The sequence below is a fragment of the Solenopsis invicta genome, chromosome 4, assembly GCF_016802725.1.
Source record: "Solenopsis invicta isolate M01_SB chromosome 4, UNIL_Sinv_3.0, whole genome shotgun sequence".
NCBI classification, from domain to species: domain Eukaryota; kingdom Metazoa; phylum Arthropoda; class Insecta; order Hymenoptera; family Formicidae; genus Solenopsis; species Solenopsis invicta.
Genome location: NC_052667.1, coordinates 10525033 through 10537465, shown reverse-complemented (window position 1 = coordinate 10537465; position 12433 = coordinate 10525033). Strand labels below are relative to the sequence as shown.

Below are 12433 nucleotides of genomic sequence, written 5' to 3'. Positions count from 1 at the left end.
GGATCACGCTTAGATAATAATAAATTTGCCATTCTTAATATTTCGTATTAAATTGGAAAGATGAATAGAATTCCAACGCGCGGAGCTTGTTGGTATCAGAGGGGGTCGCGAGCCGAGGGGTCGGCGCGCACGATGTTTGTCTCGCGCCGATGGACGCTCGCGGGTGTTGCGCGTCGAGGGGGCGGCACGAGGTAGCCAAGCCGTATGAAATTTGAAATCGAGCGATATCGACTGATGCGGGATTTATCTAATTGATCGGAGGATGTTTCCGGATTCTGATTGGGTTATTATTAGTACGGATGGCGCGGAAAAATGAAAATTTTCTCGCCAGACGTAACACCCCCATCGTTAGGGAGGAGCGAAATCGGAGGTCCCAAATTCTTAAAGCGGGGCGCGAAGTCTCTCCCAAAAAAGAAACGGAGTGTGTAGAAAAAAAACGTGACAATCTTTCGGAAACATGTAAGTAGAAATTAACCAACAAAATATGAGCAAAAGAAGCACATCGATAGCATAAGCGCAAAAGAAATATCATTGCAACTAAAACTTACGCAAAAATAATAATAATTGGTTAGTTGCTAAATAAGCGCAGAAAGACGCAAGGTTCGCAAAGAAACAAAAATTAAAGCAATAAGCGAAGAATGATAAGCGCATACAACTAAAATTTAAGCGCAAGCAAATATAAGCAAGGCGAATGTGTGATACTATATCGCAAAGGAACGCAAGAACTTACAGAGAATTGTTAACATAAGCAAAGCGCAACGCAAAAAGAAAAAACGCAAGTAATACATGAACAGAGTATATAAGCATGGAACTAATGCGCATGAATATGAGTAGTTTAGTGTGATCAGTTGTGTGACTGGGTGATATTATAGATATAGGGTTTAGTAACGCAAGAGAACGCAAGTATAGTATAAACAAAAAATGTAAAGCTTAGGACAGGTATAATAGATACGATTAGGAGCAAAAGAACGCAAAGAAAATATAAGTTGTCGCAACGTGATAGCAGATTAATACAGTATTGAACAGCGAACGCAAAATAACACGAAAGGATTAATACTATAACTATGCAGAAAAACAATGAACGCAGGAAAGATGACTAGTATTATGTACAGTTATATGATTAATATTCGTATAATCGCAAATCTTATAAAAAATATATACATATACGGGGGCTTGCACATATATGCATGTATTTTTCTCTTTTGTTATGAAAAATTTTTTTTCTTTTTTTATATTATGTGTATTTTTTTTCTTTTTGTATTTTCTTTTTGTAAATACGTTGAAAGATATTAGAAGAGTGATCTCGCAACGATAGGTCGCAATGATTATTGCGGTGGGGTATTGGGGTACTATATCGCTTTGATCGGCAATAATCATTTCCCTTAGATTCACCAGTTGTTGTTAGAAAGGAGAGACTCCAATTAAGTCGATGGAAATGAGAGACGTCAGGATTTTAGTACGAGTTATCGTCGATTGTTATTTCGGAGAAAAAAAAAAGGAGACTCTCGTTAATAAGACAGTGGCGAATTTTAAATTGATTCTGAAGCATTATAATTCAAAAATTTAAACGCATAAGGCGATCAAGGGGAAAAAGACTCCCTAAAATTAATAGATTGAGATTTGTTATTGCCACCAGTTCTTGACTGTTATTATTGTCACCAGTTATTATGGTGGGGTTTTAGAAGATGTGGTTTTTAGGTCGGATTATATAACACCACTGGACATACAAAGTTTTACTGTAATCGTCGCCAGTTGTTAGATAACATAGGCTATCTCAGTTAAAATGTAAATAATTTTAAGGGGTCGTTTCCTCTTAATTTTTATAATTAATTCTTGCAATTAAATTTAATTAATCGAGGTTACATTTATAGGGGGGGGGGGGTTTATTGCAAAACTGCACGTGACGTTGTCGTTGTCGATCAGTAGTGGGACGATTGTCCTCCTTCAAGGCGGTCGTCAATCCTCCGCTCCAGTTTAGTCAAAGATTTAGAGGTTGCTGTCATCTCGTTGTACAGAGAGGGACTGAATTGCCGAGTACTGGTCGTGGATTGGCGAGCTCTAACTGACTTGCAACTAGGTATTGCGCAGTTGCAGTTTCGGTTGTGTAGTAACACTGAACGAGGCAATCGACTTGAATTAATGGCCTCGATGTGGCAGGCTGGCGAGAGTTTTGGCATTCTCGCAGCAGAGTTTCTTGGTTTGAAGCATTGCCATATTATAATTAGGCAGATTGTTGCACCAATGATTCGGACGAGTCCATGTATGATAGAGGCTGTAATCTTGCGAGGAAAACTGTCTCGCAGTGCAGTCGTGGCATTGTCGCTTGACGTACTGTCTGACATAATGGCAGGGGTACTTCCCCATGAGTGCTCGTAAGAGTTGAGCACGAAAGGCGCAGTTATATTTTTCGGATGCGGTTGGTGTTGCATCCAGACATTTCTGAGTCGGAATATGGCTGCTGTGTTTGGTCCGCAAGCAATCTCCGTACCAGTCAATGAAATTATTCGATTTCTTGGTGTCAAATATTTTGGTTCGCCACCAACTAAGATTGGTAGTTCGAGAAAACAGTTTTCAGTTGCCCTCTCCTGTACTGGCACCGGAATGCACGGAAGGATTTCGGCAGCTTCCCCTCGAATGCGGGCGGAATACCCTGGTCCGCCAGTCAGGATGTAGGCCAACTGATTTGGGTCCAGATGTGCAGTTTGCATTACAATTTGTAATTCGGGTCTTCTGTTTGCACATTTAGTTAACAATAATTCCGAATATAGTTGTCTAGTATCAGTCTCGATATAATTAAAGACATGATAATATGGGGATACGGAATCTATCATATGACGTAACTGATTTAACGGCGGGGTTTCGCTTGGGATTTTCTCTAATTCCTTGATGAGCAAGCGCGGATGCTTTGTCTGTAACAGAGTTGCATTGCATACGCTATGAGGAGTGCTAGCAAATATAATGATATTATTATTTTTATATATCAACGAATAAGCAGTGGGATTTTTGTCAGATTTTATTTTCTTTGCTACACCGCGATATTTAATAGTGTGTGCAGCAGTGTTACATCCCGAATGGAATATAGGTGACCAATAATTATGGTATCCGTCTTCGTCAATGCAATGCAATCCCGTGTATTTACAAGTACCGCCAGGTAAGATTATTTTATCTTTCAATGTATTTACCTTGATATAATTTTGCTTGAATGATATGTGTAAATAATTTTTAGTAATGATGTCTGTTAAATTTTTAGCTATCTGTGACAGTGGAGTGGAAGCATTGCTAATGGGTAGCAATCTGCTGTTGACGACGTTTAATTTTAAATCATTAAAGGTAACATTTTTAATTGTGACTTGTTTATAGTTATGCATGTGAATGCATTCGTATAAGTTAATCGGTAGATAAGATCTGTGTGTTTTGATGGGATTATTATATTGTAGACTTCTAATGTCATAGATGACGTTTTCTGACTCTATTCTGCAAGATAGTACGCTAACATTAGCGTCTTTAGGTAATTGGATTAAGTCGATGTTTATTCCATGGAGTATGATCCTCCCCTCGGGCGTATTACAATCGTCCATTTCGAGTAGTGAGACGAGGGTGCCATTTGGGTGAGGCCCATTGCAATCATAGCCCATGAGTGCATCGATAGGACTGATCAGGATGATCACCGTGAAAATTATAGAAATCATCTGTAACATAAAGGTTGGTCATCCTGATTCGCTTAAATAAGTCCTTTTTAGCTTATTAGAGTGCACTATCCGAGTAGTGCCTCTTATCTCAAGAGTTACATTTCGATCCATCACTTCCAGTACCCGATAAGGCCCAAGATATTCAGAAGTGAATTTGCTCGTTTTTACATCGTTTAGCAGGAAGACATTGTCACCAGGTTGAAAAATTACTGGTTTAACGCGTTTGTCGTAATTTTGCTTGGATTTTTGCTTAGCTCTTTCTAAGTTTAATTTAGCTTTCTGTTGTAATCCTTGAATCTCGTGAAATAAATTGTTAAGTTGGTGGGAATAAGTTTCTTGAGCAGGCTCAGTATTATAGCTAGATGGGATTCGTGCTGGTGTACCAAAAATTAATTCGTGTGGGGTATACCCAGTACCTTCGTGCACAGAGGTATTGTACGAGAAACTAGCTCTTTCAATATGTATATCCCATTCATTTTCCTTTTGTACAAAGCATTTTAAGTACTCAATTAGCACGGAATGTGATCTTTCGAGCGATCCGTTAGATTGAGGATAATACGCGGTGGTTCTGAAATGCTGGATTCGAAACTTTTTCGTAATACTTTTCATTACTTGACTCATAAAGTTACGGTCTTGGTCTGTTAGAATACTGCGTGGACAACCAAATCGGCAGATAAAATAATTGATAAAGGCTGTAGCTGTTGCTTCGGCGCTAATACTTGACAGAGGTGCATAGACAGAATATTTAGTCAATAGGTCTTGCATTGTTAGGATATAAGTATTGCCTGAATCAGTGGTTTTAAGAGGTCCTACAATATCAAGAGCGACTTTGTCGAATGCTTGACCAGGTGTATCGGTCAGCATCATTGGTCGTTTTTTGTCTAACAAGTTTTCGTGTTTGGCAAGTAAGGCATTGTTTAACGAAATTTTGAATTTGATTTTTCATATCGGGCCAAAAATAACGTTTTCTAATAAGTCTGTAAGTTTTAGTGATGCCTTTATGTCCACCAATTGCTGATTCATGGTGTTCTTTTATTATGTTAATTCTATCTTCTACTAAAGGAGTAGTTAAGCCGTGACAAATATTAATAATGATAGGTTGTTCTGCTACCGCAGTTGTTAAACTTTCGAGTACTAGTCTCCATGGAGTTGAATCTAATATTTCAGTTTTCCTCACGCTAATAGACTGTAAATTTAATTCAGTGATTACATCGAGAAGCGAAGCGAAACATTCTTTTAAAATTTCAATATCCATCTGAATGGTCCTTCGTTCTTTTACAGCTAAGATAATTACATGTTTGTCATTATAATGACTCAGCAAGTAGACGCGGGCTCTTCCGAGCATCAAATTGTCAAGAATTGGCAATTTCTCTGCATCGTGGAGTTCAATTGCTCCATTATCAAAAGGTCGCGTATCAACAGTGGTTAATACAACGAGATGATCGTTTCTTTCGAGCAATGATGACGGATTGTCTAGAATTTTACACAGGGCGTTAGGAATAGGTAATGATTCAAGATCTGGTTCATGCTCATGCTCACTATCTGAGAGTTCGAAATCGGAAGGTGGAGGCTCTGGTGGGATATCAGGTTGAGGTGGCGTTTCCTCAAAGTCTGAAATTCGCGCGTCTTCGTCCACGCTAGAGATCTCGATTATGTTTTTCTGCTTTCGCGGTCTCAATTTGTATCGCGACGGTATAGACGTAAGTGGCTGTGAGACCGTTTGGTCTGATGGTTCGAGGCGGATCATCTCTTCTTGAAATGATGCCCCTGGGTTAAAGCTGAATTCGCGATTAGATGACTGTGGGATCGGTTGTTTAATATGAGACTGTTCTTCACAAATAATTAGCGAGGCGTTCGATTCTTCAGAATCCGGGGGAGAGCCCAATTCTACACCGGAGCCAGACCTTAATATAGGCCTTTTTCGTGGACGCTCATCATCAGAATCGTTGTCGCCAGTAAACAGTGTACTTAATGCGCGGCGAACTTCGTGAGTTTGTGACTCAAATCGCGGTTTTTTCCTAATAGGCATTACGGAATAAAAGATTGGCTTAGGAATAATGGGATTTCTAGACAGTGCATCCGCGTTATTGTTACTTGTGCCTTTCTTATAAACGATATCATAATCATACTCTTCCAATTTTAAGCGCCATCGCGCGAGCCTAGACGTAGGGTCCTTGACGCGATGCAGCCAGGTCAATGGCTGGTGATTAGTTACTAGAGTGAATTTTCTACCGTAAAGATATGGGCGAAAATGATTTACGCAGTACGTGATAGCAAGGAGTTCCTTTTCGATGATAGAATAATTTTTTTCTGCTGAGTTTAACACTCTTGACGCGTAGGCGATTGGAAGGTCGTGGCCTATTTCGCCTTGACTTAGTACTCCACCGATAGCGAAATTTGATGCGTCTGTTGTAAGGACAAATGCGCGGTTGAAATCCGGATATTGCAAAATTGGTTCCTTACATAACAATTCTTTTAGAGTATTAAACGCTTCTTGTGTAGTATCGTTCCATTTAAAAGCTACGTCTTTCTTTAATAAATTAGATAGCGGATTGGCGATTTTCGAAAAATTTGGAATGAAGCGGCGGTAATAGCCGGCTAATCCAAGGAATTGACGAACATTCTTTATATTCTTTGGAACTGGAAAATTCTGTACTGCGGAAATTTTTTGCGGATCTGGGCGTACGCCATTTTCTCCAATTATGTGACCGAGATATGCCACTTCGCGACGGAGGAATTCACATTTATCCGGTTGAAGCACTAGATTTGCGGATCGCAGACGGTTCATTAACTTATTCATTTTTATTTCATGCTCTTGTAACGAGCTCGCGTATACCATATCGTCCATGTACACAAATAATTCGACCCCTTGTAAGCCAGTTAAAATTTGATCCATTAATCGCTGGAAAGTGGCTGGGGCGTTTTTCAAACCGAAAGGCATTCGCGAGAACTCATAATGCCCGTGCGGTGTCGAAAATGCGGTTTTATGCGCATCGGCGGGGTCCATGGGTATCTGGTGGAACCCGCTAATTAAATCGAGTATCGACATATATTTAGAACCACCGAGTTGGTCCATGATATCGCAGATGTTCGGTAACGGATACGCGTCTCCGATTGTTTTTTCGTTTAACCGTCTGTAATCGATGACCATTCGCCATCTTTTATTACCCGTTGAATCAGATTTCTTTGGTACAATCCAAACAGGTGAATTATATGGAGAGTTGGAAGGTACTATAATGTCGTTTGAGCGAAGTTGGTTTACTTGTCGATTTATCTCATCTTTATGTATAGGAGGAAATCGATACTGTTTTGTGTGTATTGGTACATCATCTGTAGTCGTTATTTTATGCGTTACTACGTGAGTTTGACCGAGATAGTCGTTAGGTATGTGAAATCTATCTGAGTTATTTTCAACTAGTGTGACAATGTGTTCCTGCTCGAGAGAAGTCAAATGTTCAAGTCGGAGTGATTGTAATATTATGGATACTCTATCAGGATTTATTTTAAAATCGTTTAATTTAGAATTCTCAAATTTTTCGTTGGGTTTTATCGTGCGACTTTGAGTGATGGTGATATTTCTACGCGTAATCTTTTTATTTTTAGTAACGGCAATTTCCTTTGTATTTATAATAGAAATTGCTTGATTATTATTTATGTTATGAATCGCTTTTTCTTGTGGGAGTGCTCTGCATGGCACAAGGGAGGGAGCTGGTGCACTCTGTGGTGCCAGCGTAGGATTAGAGTAGATGCCGCTTGGGCTAGATTTGTGAGAAAAAGAAGGTCCCATGAGGGCAGTCGCGCTTTCTTTTTTGTGAAAGGGGCCCGTCTGGGCTCGCATGCTTTCTGCATGGAGTAGAGTATTTTGAGTGCATTCGAAAGATGCATTGTAGAAATTAGGAGGATTGGTAAGAGAGAGCGATTCATCGTTATTAGTATTAGTATTAGTGTTTGCGGCGTTATCACCAGTGTTATTTGTGTCGTCACTGTTATCACCATTAGTATTAATAGGAACATTTGTTTTGTTAATGTAATTGTTTGCATTAGTAGTAGTATTAATTATGTTATTTTTAGAGGATTGTAGTAATTTATGATTTTTATTTTTAGGAGAATTCTGGTTTAATAATGGAGTGTTTTCGATCTCCGTAGAGGTCGGTAGTTTGTCAGCAATTTGAGCAACTTCTTCGATTCGCAGGGTAGGTATCAGAACTTCGATCTCGTGATCGAGCGTATTAATTATTCGTATGTAAGCCTTGTCATTAATACAAGTTACAAGTGAATCTCCGGCGTATACTCCTTCGCAAATTTTTAGACGAGGAATATACTATATTAAAACATAATAATGTTTTAATTTCCGGGTTTGAGATTAGAACTACAAATCCCGTGTTAGTACGCGGAGGTACGACAATAGTTTCATATTTCTTAAACGGAAAATAGCAATTACGCCAAGTCAGGTTTCTTTGTGCGTAATCGATACAGGCGTCGTGTTCTTTGAAGAATGACGTGCCTAGAATACCTTGTTGCGTCATTGGAAATTCATCTGGCACGACGTGAATTTTTACTGGAGTTTCTAATATATGGGCTTCGATAGAGCCTAGCGTGCTAACGGCATTTTCAGTTATGCCTGTTAGTTGCAAAATCTCTTGATTATTAATAGTGATGTCACCGTGAACACATCCTTTCTTAATGATATTAGGGTGCGCTCCGGTGTCCACCATAAAGGCGATCGGTCCGCGAAAAGAGGGGGACTCGACCTCTACGGAGGGAATATCTCCGGTGTAATTCCTGATGACGTAGAAGGGCGGTCTTCCACCGTGAGGATGGGACGAGGATTTCCTGGGCCTCGGGATGTCCCGTTGGCCGAGGCCTCTGCTTGGTTTCCCGAAAAATTGCTGGCTTTATGTGCCGTGGGATTATTAGTGTTACTGTTTTGATTAGCGCGATAATTATTATTTCCGTCACCAGTGTTATTATTATTTACTTTAATATGGTACTGTCGAGTACGACATTCGTTAATCAGGTGCCCGAAACGCTTACAATAGCTACAAATTTTCTGTTCGGTGCTACCTAGAGTTCCAGAAGAGGAACCAAAATTATTATTGTTGCTTTGCAGGTTCGCCGCATTTTTACTTTGATTTTGATTTGTACGCGAAGCACGCGCTTGCTTTTCCCTAGCCTCCTCTCTCTCCAATCGTTTACTAATAATAATTACTTTAGCACAAGTGTCTGCGAAATTAGTATAGCCTTCGGCTCTAAGTTCTACCCGATATTCTCGTGGCAATCCCTCGTAAAAAGATTCTAACGCAAGGGCATCGATGGAAGCTATCTCGCTTTCCGTTAATTGACGATCGAAATTTGTTTGATCTCCTTCTATGATCGCGGTTCTCAAATCTTTGATACGCCCGATGTAGTCTAGTATATGTTCGGCGGGCTTTTTGTGAATAATGCTGAGTTGACCGCGGTAATAATTAGCAGTTCTACCGGAACCGAATGTGCGCTTCAAGGTGTCTAAAAATTTATCCATTGTTAGGTGAACCTCATCCTCCACAGCAAGGTAAGTGTGTCCTGTTAACTTGTTTCTTAATGAGCGAACGAGATGGGCTTCGTCGAGAAGAGGGACTGATTCTTTCGCTCTTTTACAGGCACGAGCAAATTGCCAAACCGCGATATTTTGTCCATCGTATTTAGGCACTAATTCGAGCGCGTCTCTTATATACGATCGCGAGTACGGCGTGTTGGATGGATAGGTAAATGCACTTGGCATTGACGAAGCGGAGGGAATATCTCTTAGCGCTTCTGGAGACCAAAGAGGCACATGTTCGGGCTGTCCGGTAGATGTAAAAGTAGGAGGAGGTCTACTGCCTGCGAGAGTTTGGGTAAATATCTTCATCATGCTTTCTATATTGTCGGCTTTTCGCGTAAGCTCTTTTTCGCGTTTCTTGAGAGCTTTCATTTGCTTTTTAAAGTCGATGGGGTCATTGTATTCCCCCTCATCCTCGGAGGAACTCATTTTGAATAATTATTTGCAATTACTTAATTGAAAATATGTGTATTTAATTAAACGCTTGATTTATTTTTAGGTGCGTCAAGTTTGACGAAATAATTGAAAGGAGAGTATCGTGCGGAGGGTTTGAAAGGAGAGGAAAGGTGAGCAATAACTTCTTCTTAATTTTATTTAATTGTATATATGTATATTTTACTCATAGTTAATATTGTATCTTCATTTTTCAGAACTGTGCTTTAAGGAGTATATCGCGTGCCATCAGATGGATCATACATCGTTGTGTATGCCGTATCATCATGCAGCATCGACGCAATTGACTCGATTTAAGAATTAAAATCTGCATGTAAGCTGTTAATTAGTGATGTAATTTACTAACTAGTAATGTAACTTATTGATTATGTAACGTTACACCACGCTGTCACTAGTAATTATATTATTATATTTTATGTAAGGCGTAAAAGACTTCTTACCAAATAACCTTTAATTGATTTTATCAATTTTGAAATAATTAATTTTTCATCTTTTATAGTATTCTATAGCCTGTAGTTTTTAACGATTGGATTGCCGAGATCCCTTCGTTACTAGTTCCTTATTTATTGCATTCTGATTATAATCTATTTTATTGTTCTTTAGAACGATTTCTTTGATATCTTATCGATTATTTAAAACAAATCTCATTGCTCTTTCAATTTTTTTTGTAATTAATGTGAATGTATTCGATGTATTCGATTTTACGGTTTTCTAGAGGCAATTAATTTTTCGTAACATTTTGTAGTATTCTATTGGCAATTACGTTTATAATTTAGCGATTGGATTTTCGTAATCCCACCGCGCTGTCACCAGATGATGCGTCCACGGATTCGCGAGGGTTGCGATTCCGGGACGTAGATCTGGTTTGTTGGTTAGTTTTGGTGTTAAGGCAGCTGTCACCAGTCGCGGCTCCGAATCGTGTGATAACACGGCCGGATACGCGACAAATTCCTTGTATGGGAAGTAGGAGGTATTGTAGGAAGATATATTATTAGTAGGTTTGGAAAATGTAGTAGCGTTTATTAACGCTACTGGAGGTGTAGCGTGCGTGCTCGAGCTTGGCGTGGGATTAAATGAATGACAGAGCGTGTAATGATTAAACTGAATATGTATATGTATTTTCGTGATTACGGAATAGTAGATGGTTACATACACGGGGGCTGCGGGTAAAACGTCATCTTGCGAAAGAAGCGCTTTCTGCCGCCGGGATACGCGCGGTGAGCCCTTCGTTTGCCCATAGGTGCTTCGAGCGAGACATGGTAAATTTAAGACGGGTGAAGGATTGCCACGCTAATGCGTATATAACTGGTAACTTACCGATCTTAACGCGAGAGAGAGAGAGAGAGAGAACTCGGTATAGAAGATCTACGAAATTTAGTGAAATAGATTAGTGATCGAGTATATGTAACGAGTGACGAATCCGCTGGGTCGGAGTGGTTACCCGTTAGAACGCCTCCCTTAAAGGTGGGAATTATACGGGGAAAAGAGGGGACGATGAAAGCGTCGAGGAGTCGCGCTAGCGAATCTTCCTCGACGGGTTGGGAATGGAAGAAGGACGGTGTCGAAGAGTCGCGTTAACGAGTCTTCTTCGACGCCGCAGGAAAGAGAGAGAGAGAGAGGAGACGTCGAAGAGTCGCGTTAGCGAGTCTTCTTCGACGCCGGAGGAGAGGGAGGGAGGCAGAGAAACGAGTGAGGCCACACTCTAGCTGGTGCTAGGTGAGGTTCAACCCTCAGGATCTCTAGCGGAAAGGAGGGAGAGGAAAAGAGGCGATCCGACCGGGGCCACCCCGAAGACCAACGTCTTCGTCAGGAGTAAAACCCTCCCGTCGCTGAGATCGTACCTGGAGGTCTGAATGTTGGTGGTCGCCGATGGCAGCGAATCTCACTCGACCAACAAGACTGATCTGAATTTCGAGCTCCGATTTCGCTCCTTATATAGGCAAGGATATGGGCAAGAGGTGTCGCGGGACGATTCCTCAGGTTCGCGGAAAATTCGGAGCGATAGTTTTTCGTAACGTGTGGCCCTTAGAAGCCCGCCCCGTTCCGCGACCGCGCGGCTTGCGCCTATATCGCGCGAGCGCTTGTAGACTTCTCCGGGGATCGCGACTCGCGGGGGCACCGTATACCAAGCCCCGACGCGAAATCCAGTGCCCAGGAAATTAATAGAATTTAATAGAATTTATATTGAGAGTGTGCGAGGCGATAGCGCCAAGCACATGCAATAGTTTTATGTATAAAAAGTTAAGGTTTAATTATCGTTCGTAGGAGATTGATTGATTCAAAATTATTTGGCATTTTTATTGGCCGTGATTTTAAAGTTGTTTCGATCTGAGTTGCATGGCACAGCAGTGGGAAGCGTCCATGAGTGGATCACGCTTAGATAATAATAAATTTGCCATTCTTAATATTTCGTATTAAATTGGAAAGATGAATAGAATTCCAACGCGCGGAGCTTGTTGGTATCAGAGGGGGTCGCGAGCCGAGGGGTCGGCGCGCACGATGTTTGTCTCGCGCCGATGGACGCTCGCGGGTGTTGCGCGTCGAGGGGGCGGCACGAGGTAGCCAAGCCGTATGAAATTTGAAATCGAGCGATATCGAATAATGCGGGATTTATCTAATTGATCGGAGGATGTTTCCGGATTCTGATTGGGTTATTATTAGTACGGATGGCGCGGAAAAATGAAAATTTTCTCGCCAGACGTAACACAATATT

The 12433-nt window shown here is 40.8% G+C and overlaps 1 protein-coding gene across 1 annotated transcript; it reads right to left on the bottom strand.

The window, feature by feature from the left end:
* Positions 1–3995: 3995 nt before the first annotated feature.
* Positions 3996–9696, bottom strand: LOC120357508. Its single transcript, XM_039448023.1, has 3 exons — positions 8681–9696; positions 8131–8582; positions 3996–7982 (listed from the first exon to the last, which is right to left on the bottom strand). Exons 1-3 carry the CDS (start codon positions 9694–9696, stop codon positions 4507–4509), a joined length of 4944 nt encoding a protein of 1647 aa, XP_039303957.1. The 3' UTR covers positions 3996–4506.
* Between the last annotated feature and the right edge of the window lie 2737 nt (positions 9697–12433).

Excerpts from the sequence above, each read along its gene's own strand:
- LOC120357508 (XM_039448023.1), bottom strand. The coding sequence starts at position 9,696 with ATGAGTTCCTCCGAGGATGAGGGGGAATACAATGACCCCATCGACTTT. Across the intron at positions 8,583-8,680 it reads AACGAATGTCGTACTCGACA|CCAGCAATTTTTCGGGAAAC; the intron begins GTACCATATTAA and ends CGGCACATAAAG. Across the intron at positions 7,983-8,130 it reads ACAAAGAAACCTGACTTGGC|GAGTATACGCCGGAGATTCA; the intron begins GTAATTGCTATT and ends AAATTTGCGAAG.